Here is a 14,391-nt window from a genome sequence, read left to right as displayed (position 1 = left end):
CAAACTACAGATGTTGGCATGGATGTGGAGAAAAGGGAACACTTCTGCACTGCTGGTGGGAATGCAAGCTAGTATGTCCCTTTTGGAAGGAAGTTTGGAGAATACTCAGGGATCTAAATGTAGACCTGCTGTTTGATCCTGCAATTCCTCTTCTAGGTGTATATCCAAAGGACCAAAAATCATTTGGCAATAAAGATATTTGCACCAGATTGTTCATTGCAGCTCAATTCATAATTGCCAAGTCATGGAAGAAGCCCAAGTGCCCATCGACCCATGAATGGATTAATAAATTGTGGTATATGTATGCCATGGAATACTATGCAGCATTTAAAAAAATGGAGACTTTACTTCTTCTATGTTTACATGGATGGAGCTGGAAAACATTCTTCTTAGTAAAGTATCTCAGGAATGAAAAAAAAAATCCAATGTGTGCAGTACTACTGTGAAACCAATTTATAATCACTCACACTTGCATATGAAAAGCAAAACACAACTACAGCCTAGAATGAAGAAGAGAAGGGAGGGATTGGGGAAGGGGGGGTGGGTCAATAGAGGGAGGGTTAGTAGGGGGACCACATCTATAGAGCATATTGCAAGTACAAGGTACAGAACACAAATGTCTTAACACTGTAATTGGGTAAATGAAGTGAAGGTTATGTTGATTAGTAGGATGTAAGCACTCCAATTTGTACAAATAATCAACACATTGAATCCCATAATAGCATAAATGTATTCATGATCTATGTACAAATGACTTAATAAAAAAAAAAAAAACTTTCGCAAAAGTCCAAAAAATCTCTGAGGCTTTGTTCATGATTATTTTCACCTTTTTTCTTATTTTTTCCCCCTCTTTGTAGATAGGATAATTCTCTATTAATCTATGTTCAGATTTGCTAATTATTTCCTTTACTATTTATATTCTGCTATGGAGATCATCCAATGAATTTGGCATTATATGTATGTTAATATTTTTTATTTCTAAAATTTCCATTTGCTTATTATTTTAATTATTTTTTTCTCTCCTGAGAACGTCTATCTTTTCATTCATTTTGCAGTATTTCCTACTACCTTATCAAGTAAAGGTCAGAGATTTAGTCATATTTTCTTGGTTCTTCGTATGTTGAGTAATTTTGTATTGTATTCTGGACATTTTGAATATTATGTTGTGAAACTCTAAGTCCTATTAAAATTCTCTGGAGAAAGTTGGATTTTTTTTTTGTTTGTTTTAGCAGGCAAAATTTTGAGGTTCAGACTTTTTATACTTTTTGACCACAGTGACTGCTTTTGCTGGTTCTCCTGGTCACAGAAATAGGTGCTCTTAGGATCACAGGTGTTTTCACTGCTAGCAACCACTTATGTGGCTACGAAGCCTCATAACTGCAGATGGTCTTGGAGCACACCAAGTAGGGAAAAAAAGAAGAAAAAATCATTTTCTTTTCACTCTTCAACTCAGCTGGGATGCTTTTTCTGGTTCTGGAGAAAAAGGTAGGGTGTTTATAAGGGTTTTATGCCATCTGTGCAGCTCTGGGTCTCAGATTACTTTGAGGACAAAATTTGAAGATGAATAAATTCATCAGGAAATTCACTACCCTATGAGTAATTTTTCAAGCTTTTACTTCCTTCCACAATCCCCCTGCCACTGTTTTCTTTTCAGAGTCCTTAGGTAGTTGCTTTTCATATTGTCCTGTTATAATCAATTGGAAGAATAATCTGTAGTGGGAATACACCACCCTGGCCAGCACCAGATTCTCATAGTTGCGTCTTTATTCATTCTCCTTTAATTTTACCTCCTAAATCATGGTACCTAAGTCCTATCCTTCTAATTAAATTTTAGGATACTGCTTTAATAGAGACAGAATAACAGGGGCTTAACCAAGACAGATGTACATTTTTCTCTCCAGAAAAAGTCTAGAGATCAGTAGTCAAAGATGGTAGGGTGGCTTCTCTTTCACCCCTGGGTCAAGGCAACTGCTCTAGACCTCATCATCTCCCAATCTGCAGGGGTATGACCTGGAAGGGGCATCATTATTTCTGTTCATTTTCCATCGGTCAGAACATAATTACATGGACACATTAAGTTGCAAAAGGAGTTTTTCTTTTAGACAGAGTCTCACTTTGTTGCCCTTGGTAGAGTGCTGTGGTGTCACAGCTCAAAGCAACCTCTAATTCTTGGGCTTAAATGATTCTCTTGCCTCAACCTCCCAGGTAGCTGGGACTACAGGTGCCCGCCACAATGCCAGGCTATTTTATGTTGTTGTCGTTGCTGCAGTTGTCATTGTTGTTTGGCAGGCCCAGGTCGGGTTTGAACCCGCCAGCCCGAGTGTATGTGGCAGCGCCCTAGCCACTGAGCTACAGGCACTGAGCCACAAGAGGAGCTTTGGAAATGAAGTCCTTAGTTCAGTAGCCATACGTGTCCAGTGAAATACTTAGGGAATACTAGTATTAAATTTAGGAAAAATAAATCTTAGTGAACAACTGTCAGTCTGCCATACCCTGAAATTTTGGGGGAGAAGGGAGCTAAAATATACCTACCAATACTGGTCAAAATAGGTAAAAAATACTTTAAAACTGGGCGGTGCCTGTGGCTCAAAGGAGTAGGGCACCGGCCCAATATGCCGGAGGTGGCAGGTTCAAACCCAGCCCTGGCCAAAAGTGCAAAAAAAAAGTTTAAAACTGTAAGGCTGTAAGAAAAGCCACCAGAGATAAACATAAGATGGGATTAAGAATACAGAGAAGCAAGCATCAGCTAATTATTTATGACCCAGACCTATAAAAAATTAATGCTAAAGATAAATTTTTATTTTAAAATTTTGTCAAACTTACAGATAAGATTCACGAATAGCAGAAATAACTCCCCTGCCCTCTGTTGAACTATATGAGAACAAGTTGTTGATATATGTCCTGAACACTTTAGGATACAATACTTTACAAATAAGGATATTCTCCTTATCTGTAAAACCATAATACAAACGTCAAAGTCAGAAATGATTCATTACTATATAATCCATAGATTTCCTTCATATGTTTCTAATTGTTCCATAATGTCCTTTTAAGCAAAAGGATTATATTGCATTTAGTAGTCATATCTCTTTAATATCCTTCAACCTGAAGCAGTTTCTCAGCCTTTTCTTGACTTCTTTGCTGACACTCTTGAATATTACAGTCCTTGAATATTACAGTCCTTGAATATTACGATTTGGAATGGTCTTATTTTTCCTCATGATTAAATTCCAGTAATGTATTTTTTGACAAGAATTCACAGATACGATGATATATTCCTTGCATTCCATCCTATCGGGGAGCATACAATTCAATTTGCCCCACTACTGGCCATGTTAACTTTGATTATTTGATTAAGGTAAGGTCTGCTAGGTTCTCCACTGGGAAATTACTGTTTTTTTCTCTGGTGATTAGTTTTTTTTTTCTGTGGTAGGCACTTTTAAGAGTAAATAAATATCCCATTCCCCATCAACTTTTGCCTGGTAGTTATAGCATTTATTAATGTTTCTTTACCAAATGAATAATTGTGGTGGTGACTGCTGACTAGAGATTTTTCTAATTTTACCATTTCTACTATATTTGTTTAGTTGGCATTCTGCTATAATGCAATATGTTTGCTTCTTCCCATTTATTTATATCAGTATGGACTCAAGGGTTTCAGATTTTTTCAATGAGTCATAATCTACTTCTATCATTATTGTAAAATAGAAACTGTGGAGCCCTCCAAGCTGGCTTCCATGTCTTCTGCATTAAATAATTAGAAAAATTTAGAATAGTCTTAGCTGAACAGAAAAATAGCAACAGTTTTAGAGCGTTCCTCCTATACTCACTTTGATTCCTGTTGTTAACATCCTACATTACTATGGTAAATTTGTCACAACTAAGGAATCAACACTGGTCCTTTACTATTAACTGAACTTCCCATTTTATTCAGATATCACTAGATTTTCCCTAATATTCTTTTTCTGTTTCAAGGTACCATCCAAGATACCACCTTGCATTTAGTTGTCATGTCTCTTTAGCCTCCTCTGGTCTGCTTCTATGCCCTTTTGTCATATTTCTATCATTATTCGGTGTTCCAGGCTACTCTTGTACTTTTCCTGTCCTAGTGCTGGAATCAGCCATTTCTCCAAGGAGCCTCGGCTCCTTTTAATGGAAAATGGTATTTAAAAAACCATGATCTGGTCATTCATTGAGCTCATTACTATTGGGTTTTCTATAGATGAAGCTAGAGAATACACACGTTTATGTTTTTATTGCTATCTTTAATATATAGAAAATGATGAGTTTTCAATAATGATTGAATACAACAATAATAAACCTGATTTTCATTATCCTCATTGAACCCTTATGCAACCTCTGACCACTACTGCTGTCTCCCTATGTAGACACTTTCCACGCTACTTGGGCTCTGACTGTACCAGGTTGCGACTGCCACTCCCACTGCTGCTAAAATGCCCTTCTTGCCTCAGTCAGACTCTGATATTCCCTGCTGCTGCTTCTGCAGTCCTACCTCATGCACAGACAACTGCCTTGTTGAGCTCCATCTAGTGGATCGAATTATTAAAGAAGAAATGAAGGAAGGAAAAAGAAGGCAAGAGTGAAGAGATAAAGAGTAAGGAAGAAATAGGGATTTATTGCTACAGACCATGTACCGGCCAGGAAACAAAGTCTAGATACTTTAGAAAATTCTAACAGCTATTAGAGAAGAAACTTGACAGCAAGGAATAATATTTTCAAATAAGGCAAATGCATTCAACAGTGAGAGAATGCATTATAAAACACTTATCCAAGTTGATCATACACTCAGTGAAATCTCTAAAAGATTCTTTTAGATAAAGGAAAATAACTTCAGGAAGAATGGAGATGCAAGAAGGAATAATGAACAAAGAAAATGATAATTTGTTGGATAAACTTAGACAAACATTTATTTTTCTGAGCAATGTCTAACTTGTGGCATTAAAAATTACAATGGAAAACATTAATACTTAAAGCATACCGAGTTCCTCCAAGAGGTAGAAAACATTCTCAACCACAATTGACTTTTTCTAAGATGATTAAGCACTAAAAGAACTATATAGAAGATCGTATATATTAGAAAGGTAGAACTGAAAAGCTAGAATTGTAGGACTCAAACCTTAGCTCAGACATTTACTAGCTCTGTGACCTTGGGAAAATTACTTAATATTTCTGTGCCTTGGTTTTAAAGATAAGGACAGTAATAATGATACTAGTATATAACTGGGTCATTATGAAAGTTTTGAGATACACAAAAATCAAGAAACTTAAAATCCGTCACTGAAACAAATGAAGCCCTCCAGCAACACCAATGAGCCCAGCAAGTTGGAACTTGCACGGGTGAATCAGAAAGGATGCTGTCAATTGTGTTTCTTGGAAATGAAATAATGGACCACAACACAGTCAGTCTCAAAATTTTGTAGTGGCACAAGTATATTTCATAGGGTTATTGTATTACATTTACATAAAGATGAAGTATTAGCCTCAATTACAACTTTCAAAACAGTAGAGGGAAAATATGAACTAGGAATAAGGAAAGCCTTAATACAAAAGAAATAAAGAATTTAAGAAAATTAAAAATATTGGCCTAACAGCACAAAATAAAAGGGCAAAATGCTTAAGTTTTTCAGCTAAAAACAAAGATGGTCAGACTGGATTTGTAGCCTTCCAACCAGACTTTGCTGGCTGTACTCTGTTGATAACACAATGTCTAGTTATTTTGCAGCTACAGAGCTAAAAAGTTACAAGTCATATGGCTAGAACATGTGCAAAAAAGAAAACTTCGACCTCAGACACTATTCAGAACTGAAGTCTTTCCTCCGACCCTAAACTAAAAGATCAAGACATGGCCAGAACTTGATAGCCAGAACACTTTCAGAAGCCATAGATCCAGTTGTCTAGGAAAGGCCAGTAAAAAGACCCTTTCCCACACCTTACTATGAATGGTGCTTTATTTAAAGTCTTTCCAATCCAAACTGCCTATCTGTCTTCCCTTACAGTACACAACTTGGTGCAGATCAGGGAGACACATTTGAGCTACTCTCCTATCTCCTTCCTGGCTGATTTGCAATAAAAAAAAAACTTTTCTTTTTTCAAAATCTGATGCATTTTGGCTCCTATGCGCATTATTTGGTAACAGATTTTAAAACAATCCAAACAGTATGTTGTTCCTGGGAGACAAAGTCAACACACCAAGCCGGTAGAAAAGGAGGTAACGGTCAAAGTCAATGGCTGGGAATCTTCGTCCTCTCCCTTCCCTCACCACTCTCTGTCCACCCCAGGTTTCTCCCTGACAAGCCCCCGTGTCCTCAGCCCCTCTCGATGCTGGGGAGCGACCTGTTCGCGCCAGCTCTTTCCTGTTGGCTTCCGGCCGCCCAGCCGCGACTGGGTGGTGGCGGCGGCGGGGATTCGCGCCGCACCGGCGACAAAAGAGAGGGCTTGTGACGCCAGCGCGCTGGGGGCGCGCCAGGACTGGTCCCTCGAGGCGCTCTCTTCAGAGCCTCTGGTCCTCCGCAGGGCCTGGTGTCCCGTCGCCGCCGCCCCGCGACCACCATTGCCCCTCCGGCCCTGCAGGCGTCGCCGCCTCCGGCGCCGCGGGTCCAGCCGTATGATTAGGCCACCGCCTGTCACGAGGAAACATGCTCCTTTCTGTGCTGCTCCGGGTCACGCCCTCATGGAGTTTCTGAAGGGCCCTGGAGATTACTGCCAGGCACAACACGACCTGTATGAGGACAAGTGAACTGTGGACAGCCACCCCGACTCCGCTAAGAAGCCCCCGTAAGAGCGGGTCAGCTGGACACAGAAGTGTCAGACAGCCATCATCAGAGCAATTTCCAGGAGTTCTGACCGCATGGGATAAACCTCCGTGCCCTTCCTCTCCGTCCGCGACCGCGGGGACCCCGAGAACTGCTTGCTGGTTGGGAGGTTCCTTTCCCTTCCTGTCACTCCTTACTTTCGCGTCAAAGCGCTGAGAATTTCAAGTGGAGTATATTGGAGTAGACGTCAGTTTCTTGACATCATTTCTGTATTCAAAAATTATTTTTTGTCATAACCATATTAGTGTTGTTGTTGTTGTTTTTTTAACTAAATTAACATGGCTCCAATGAATCACCCGGCTCCTGTGGAAGTCGCGTACAGGAACATGAGATTTCTCATTACACACAACCCAACCAGGGCAACCTTAAACGGATTTATAGAAGAACTTAAGAAACATGGCGTCACCACGATCGTAAGAGTGTGCGAAGCCACCTACGATCCTGCTCTTGTGGAGAAAGAAGGCATCCAGTTTCTGGATTGGCCCTTTGATGATGGCTCGTCACCATCTAACGAGATTGTTGATGACTGGCTAAGTCTTGTAAACATTAAGTTTCGCGAAGAGCCTGGCTGTTGTATTGCTGTTCACTGTGTTGCAGGTCTGGGGAGAACTCCAGTGCTTGTTGCCCTGGCATTAATTGAAAGTGGAATGAAGAATGAAGATGCAGTGCAGTTTATAAGAGAAAAGCGGCGTGGAGCTTTTAACAGCAAGCAACTTTTGTATTTGGAGAAATACCATTCAAAAATGCGTCTGTGCTTCCAAGACTGTAGTGGTCACAGAAATATCTGTTGCATTCAATAAAACTCGGCTGCCGGCTGCTGCTGTTGCCTTGGAAGTGGAACTTGAGACAGGACTTAATTTATTATACATATTAGCCAACATACAGGTTTAGTGTGCCCAAAGGAGCTTCCATAGGAATATTGAAAAGCCACATGCTTGACAGAATTGCAGCTTCTATATTTGGCTTGCTATTACTCCAATGCCAGAAACAATATATAAGTAATTTAGAAAGATTAGGTGCCAAGATACCTAGCACAATACTCATATATTTTTAATATCATATAGAATTAAAATTCCAGGAAATATGACCTTATGTGGTTTATTCCTTAAGTTATTTCAGCGATTGCAAGTAGGACCCATATTTGCCTGTTTCTTTGTTGGCCATCCCCGATGTGTACCCGTAATGCACCAGGTTTGTGCAGCCATTTTGTTGGATTCTTACCAAGTCTCATGGTAATTAATGTCTTTCTATAAATTTCATTTGTTATGTAAACCTCCATTTTGAAAACTCAGAAAAATCACAAAGTATTTTAGAAAATCAACCTGTGGCCGAAAGTTTACGTAAAATCCACATTGTACAGAAGTACATGTTGAATGTCTTCAGAAAAAAAGGCTTACAATTTGTGTTTACAATTAGGATGCAACTTAAAGTGCACCGTAATGAAGACAGAATGGAAGGAGGCTGTGAAATATTTCTAGTAAAATCCTGCTTTTGTCTTATCCAGGACCTGTAGAATAGGCTCTTTAATTCAGCAAAGGATTTTTAAAAGGTTGAGTTGTTTTGTCTTTGTAGCTAAAACAAATCTTAATTACAAAATTTCTTTTGAAAATTTCTTTTTTGTTTAAGACAAGAACGAAACAAAATTTACTGAGGAAGAGAAAGACAGGCTTACAGAGTAAGAAAGTTTACAAAGCAGGGTAAGTTCCTTATAGACAATGAATGGGCCTCCATTGCCAGGAGGCAAAGAGGCAAGGAGGTCTGAACATTTCTTATTCACAATAATTTTTCTTTGAAATGTGATATATTTTTCTTGCCTTCCCAACCACAGGAGGAGTGGGCTTCTACTAATGAATTGATGAGACATTTAATATATTATGTGCTTTTTTGTAATTGATAAAATGGTGATATATATGAATACATCGCTGACCAGTCATGAGTTACCTGGTAACACAGATAGTTTCTGTGTAAAATTGCTGGTCAACATGTGTTAATGTTAGGACAGCCATATACAGTTATTGTTCTGTGAGAGAAATGATGCGTCAGTGTTCACTATTCACCAGCTACTACAAGAGCTTAAACACGAGAATAATGAATTGCAAGAAAGAGAGATTTCTAAGATGGTATAGCTGTCTTAATATTAGTCAAAGTAGAAACAAATGAATTACTAGGAATAAAATCACTACTTAAAGTTTCACAAGTTTGAACTTACCAAGAAGTTATAACAATTCTAAACTTTATGCATCTGATGACATTTGTCTTAACTACAAGGAAAATTGATAAGTTTACCATATCAGTAACAGAAACAAAGTAGACAAACATCAAAATTTTTGAGAAAAAAACGATTTTTGATATAGATGTAAGCAGAAAAATCAACAGATTTGATCTCATGAACACATAAGGGATATTGCATCAAATGGTATGAGAACACATATTCTTTTTAGGAGTACATGAAATATTAAATTTGACTGTAAACAAATTTTAGCAAATTTTAAGCTATTTGAATAATACAGAACAACTACTCTGACCAGCATTCAAGTAAGTTAGCAACAAAGCTAATATCCATACATTTGTATTTTTGAAAATTTGTGTCTAGAAACTTCTACTTCTAGATATGATGTAGTAGGTCATGGCAACCTAACACTCTTCCTGCAACAACTAGAAAAATACAGAAAAATTACAAAGGTCATGTTTAAAGAAATCTGAGAACTGTGAAAGCATTAATGACTAGATGAATAAGAATGCCAGAGAGAGAGGAGTCCTTCTGAGGTGAGTGGCCATTTTCTCTTCTGGAGGCATTTACTGATTATGGGCACGGCCTAAAAAAGATCAAGCTTGCTTTGTGTAGAGGGTCTTTCCCCAAAACTCAGCAAAGCTTTTGGTTGTTATGAGAGGCTAGTGTAACAGATGGGAAAATTAAGAAGCTTGGTCAGTTTCCTCAATCTGTTGCAGCTTGGGTTCCCCAGGAAATAGACACTGAACCTGAAATTTGTGTTCAGAGAGTTACTGTGGAGTCTTCTCAGGGAAAAACCGGGAGGGAGTAAGAGAAGCAGCACAGGACTACAAAGCTGAACAGTAATACATACAGTTCCAACAGCAGGCTCAGCCTACCTCATGGGGAGCTCCGAAGATGAGATGGTATTTAGAGATGTCCCCAATTGAGGCAAAAGAGCTGGGCCTTTGGACTGTTGAATCAACCAGGCACTGGATGCAGGCTGCCCCTGGAGGAGATGCCATAACCTTGGGTGGAGCATCCTCCTTCAGTCAAGGGCAATTCTTAGAGAGGGATGCAGCTGGGAACCCTTAGCCAATCATGGCAGCTGGGGGATAAGTGTTTCAGACCTGAGGAGGGATCTGGGTGGCGCAATCACAGCATCCACTCTATTAAATTACACTTGGTAAATTTCGGGGCTGTGAGTGGGAGGTTGGGGAGTTAGAGTGAAGACATAAAAGGCTATCAGAAATCTCCTTTAATCTTATAGTGCTTAGGAGATGAAGTTCTGTGAGTGAAAGAAGTTCATATTTCTCCTTTTCCTTAACAACACCTATCTTTTTTATTATTGCCATTCTGGTGAGTTTGGGGTGGTATCCCCTTGTTCTTTTTCTTTTTCTTTATTTTTTTGCAGTTTTTGGCCAGGGCCAGGTTTGAACCCACCACCTCCGGCATATGGGGCTGGTGCCCTACTCCTTTGAGCCACAGGTGCTGCCCATATCCCCTTGTGTTTTTAATTTTTTTCTTTTTGTGTGTGTTTTTAATTTTAATATCTTTGCATGTGCTTGTTAGTCATTCACATATCTTTTGAGTAAAATACTGCTTTAAATATTTTGCTCTTTTCTAAAATTGGGTTGTTTGGCATCTTATAAAGCTGTAGGAGTTCTTTCTATATTTTGAATCCAGTGTCTTTGTCAGATATATGATTTACAAATATTTTCGCCCAGTCTGCTTCTTGTCTTTTTTTCTTCTAATGGTATGTTTCAAAGTGCAAAAGTTTTACATTTTGATGAAATGTGGTTTATCATTTTTCCATTTTAGGAATCATGCTTTTAAAATTGTGTATCAGAACTCTTCATCAAAACAATTTTCTGCCACAAATTTTATAGATTTAGCATTTACGTCTAAGTCTGTGATCCATTTTGAGTTAATTTCTGAGTCTGGTGTGAAGTGTTTAAGTTCTTTTGGTTTTGCCTGAGGATATTTGGTTGTCTTAGCACATTTGTTCAAAAGACCATCCTTTCCCCTACTGAATTACCATGATAGCTTTGTTGAAAACACCAATGTAGCATCAGTTAAGAACTTATTTGTGAACTCTTAATTCTGTTTCATTTATTTATAAGGCCACACAGTCTTAATTATTGTCTCTCTACAATAATTATTTGGAGTTGAATAGTGTTCAAAATTCTTTGTATTTCCATATAAATTTAAGGATCAACCTGTTAATTTCTACCAATAAAAAAAGGCTACAAGTGTTTTGATAGGTATAGTGTTGACTGTATAGATCAATTTGAAGAGAATTGCACTCTTGACAAAATTGGGCCTTCAAATCTATAAACATTTATCCATTTATTTAGATATTCTTTAATTTGTATCAGAATGTTTTGTAATTTTCAGTGTACAAGACTTGTACTTCTATTATTTATTTCTAAGTATTTTTTTCTTTTTGATGCTATTGTGAATAACATTGTTTTCTTTATTTTCTTTTTAGATTTTTGCTGCTAGCATATAAAAATACAATTGACATTTGTATATTGATTTAATATCTGGTGACCTTTTTAAACTCATTAAGAGAGAGAGAAGGAGAAAGAGAGAAGGAGAGAGAATGCGTGTGCAGTGTGTTCTTTATTATGTATTTTCTATATTCACTATTGCAGGGTCTTTGACTGCAGGGGGCTGTGAATAAAGGCAGTTTTATTATTCCTTTCCAATCCTGACAACTTTATTTATTTATTTTTTTGAGACAGTGTTTCTTTATGTCGCCCTCGGTAGAGTGCTATGGCATCACAGCTCACAGCAACCTCAAACTCTTGGCTCAAGTGATTCTCTTGCCTCAGCCTCCCAAGTAGCTGGGAGTATAGGCACCTGCCACAATGCCTGGATATTTTGTTGTTGTTGTTGTTGTTGTTGTCATTGTTGTTTAGCAGGCCCAAGCCAGGTTGGAACCTGCCACCCCCAGTGTATGTGGCTGGCGCCCTAACCACTTGGGTGCTGAGCCCAATCTTGACAACTTTAATTTTTTTTCTTGCTTTATTGTACTAGCTCGACCCTCCATGTTGACTAGAAGTGGTGGAAACTATTTCCTGGCCTTGTTCTAGATCTTAGAGAGAAAGCATTCGTTCTTTTACTGTTAAATATGATATTAGTGGTTGGTTCTTTATTGATGTCCTTTGTCAGGTTGAAGATACTCTTTTCTATTTAGCATAGAGCTTTATCATAAATGGGTGTTGGATTTTTTCAAATGCTTTTTGTCCCATCTATTGGCATGATCTTATGGCCCACTCACATCATAAAGGACAATCTGCTTTACTAAGTTTACCAATTTCAATGTCAACCTCATCCAAAACCACTCTCACAGAAACATCCATGATAATGTTTGACCAAATATCTGGGCATCCTGCTGCCCAGGGAAGTTGACAACTAAAATTAATCATGACAGCATTTAAAGCTATAAAATTTCCCACTAAGCAGTTCTTTAGCTACATATCATTAATTTTGACATGCTTAAAAAATTCCTTTTATCACAGATAATATTGTGATTTCTTCTTTGATCTGGTTATTTAGAAATGTACTATTTAACTTCCAAGTATCTAGGAATTTCTCTTCTTTTTTTCCCTGTTCTTTTTTCTTTTTTTTCTAATTTAATGATTAGCTCTGTCTGGGGGAGTCAGGAAGACTTACTTCATAAAGCCAATTGCTTTTGAATTCCAAGGATGAGTGATGTCTCCTGGCAGCAAGCTGTGATGAACCAAACTTTAACTGGTAAAGGGCAGCACAGGGAAGGGAAGGACTTTCCAGGTGGGGGGACCAAGCCTAGGCTTGGAAGTGCATGTGCTCAGGGCTGGGAAGATGCCCAGTGTGGCTGGAACGTAGGAAGTGTGATTTGTGCCTTTTTTCTTTCTAGAAACTTTGTACCTGAATTTTGTTAATTTAGTTGATCTTTTCAAAGAACCTATGTTGTTTCATTGATTTTCTCTACTACTGTTTGTCTTTTCTATTACATTGACTACGGGGTGTGTGTGGAGAGTGTAGAGAAGAAGTCGTAGGACATGATATAGAAAAGATCGTGTAAAAGGTTCCTTGGTGTATGGATTCCAGCTTCTCTTTTCAAACCCTCTTCTGAGTAGTTTCTCATTTTCTCTGAGCTCAAGGATTACAGAGGAGAGATGTTTTCTCAGAATAGTCTTGGCTGAGCACCAATCTCAAGGATGCAGTTGTTCCCAAGGAAGAATAAGTCCTAAGGAAGAATAAGACTTGAGCAAGAGGTGAGTGCTACTGGTTACTTTTTTAGGAGCCTAAAAAAAGCTGTCATTGAGAGGTAGTCATATAGAACCACCTATTCACTGTGTGCAGGTGGGGATCCTGAGGTCGAGAAGGCGGCAGGGGTAGGGCCCTAAGCGTGATTTATTGTTTCCTCTCTCATAACCTTCAGTGAGAGGTGAGAAGCTGTCATCCTGTAAATCCCAACATCTTTGCAGGGTCTTTGACTGCAGGGGGCTGCAAGCTCTTTCCCCACTTTCACCCTCCATAGTATGGGCTGCTCTGGACATGAGGTAAAGGTAAGTACTTAACTTCGGCTAAGAAACACCCAGGACAGACTGATGTCACCTCTATAAGGAAGGAGCTCTGGGTTGTTTCAGAGAATGAAAGACGGAAGACAGAGTATCTTCCCCAGCCAGAAAAATGTGTGGTAGAAGCAAGTGAGTGAGGTAGAAGAAAGTCTTCCTTCCGCTCCTCATGGTGCCTTTCTTCTACCTCACTCCTTGGCAGGCTGAACTCCCCACCCATGTTTCTCTGGTTTTCCTTTTAGTAATAACCAAAAAGGCATGTCTAAGACTCAACAACCCACAGGGCAGTGGCCAGTTAGTTTTGACTAATTAGTGAGCTGCCTCCAGCTACTCAGCCTTCACACCCTGCTGAGTCTTGAAGGGTGTGTATCCTTGGGACAGGACTGAACTCCCTGGTGGGTGCATCATGCTTTCCGGCTAGTGGCTGCACTCACATTCCTCATCTGTCCATGATTCCCATGACTCTCACCCATCCTTTGCTCCTGGGACTCAGTGCAAACACAGCTCCTCCTGAAGCCTTATGTACTCATAGGAAGTATCCTCTCCCTTCTCTGAGCGGCCTTTATTTTTATCTGCCCTTTTTTCATGGACTTACCACTCTCTCCATTACGGAACAATGAGTTATGTCCAGTCTCCTCCACTAGACCCTCTGTAAAGGTTGGATTCTAGGCAGGATTCTGTATTTTACACAAGGTTGAGCCAATAGTTGGCAATTAGTGGATGAAGAAATGCTTGGGAAGGAACTCAGAGGAGGGTTGTAGAAAAGTGAACTCCCAGGGAC

The 14,391-nt window shown here is 39.1% G+C and overlaps 1 protein-coding gene across 3 annotated transcripts; it reads left to right on the top strand.

Annotated features, from left to right (window-relative positions):
* Nucleotides 1–7,111: 7,111 nt before the first annotated feature.
* Nucleotides 7,112–7,633, top strand: LOC100965650 (protein tyrosine phosphatase type IVA 1-like). Of its 3 annotated transcripts, none has more exons than XM_012802103.1 (2): nucleotides 7,112–7,447; nucleotides 7,505–7,633. In XM_012802103.1, exons 1-2 carry the CDS (start codon nucleotides 7,112–7,114, stop codon nucleotides 7,631–7,633), a joined length of 465 nt encoding a protein of 154 aa, XP_012657557.1. The 3 variants fall into 3 exon arrangements, with proteins under 3 accessions (XP_012657557.1, XP_012657555.1, XP_012657561.1); XM_012802107.1 differs by having other exon boundaries at nucleotides 7,121–7,234; nucleotides 7,304–7,633; XM_012802101.1 differs by having other exon boundaries at nucleotides 7,112–7,633.
* The last annotated feature ends 6,758 nt before the right edge of the window (nucleotides 7,634–14,391 follow it).

This window comes from Otolemur garnettii, unplaced genomic scaffold (genome assembly GCF_000181295.1).
Source record: "Otolemur garnettii isolate 467f Iridium unplaced genomic scaffold, OtoGar3 scaffold00001, whole genome shotgun sequence".
In the NCBI taxonomy this organism is placed as follows: Eukaryota; Metazoa; Chordata; class Mammalia; order Primates; family Galagidae; genus Otolemur; species Otolemur garnettii.
Note: the sequence above shows the minus strand (reverse complement) of the source record. Positions and strands in the feature narration are given on the sequence as shown.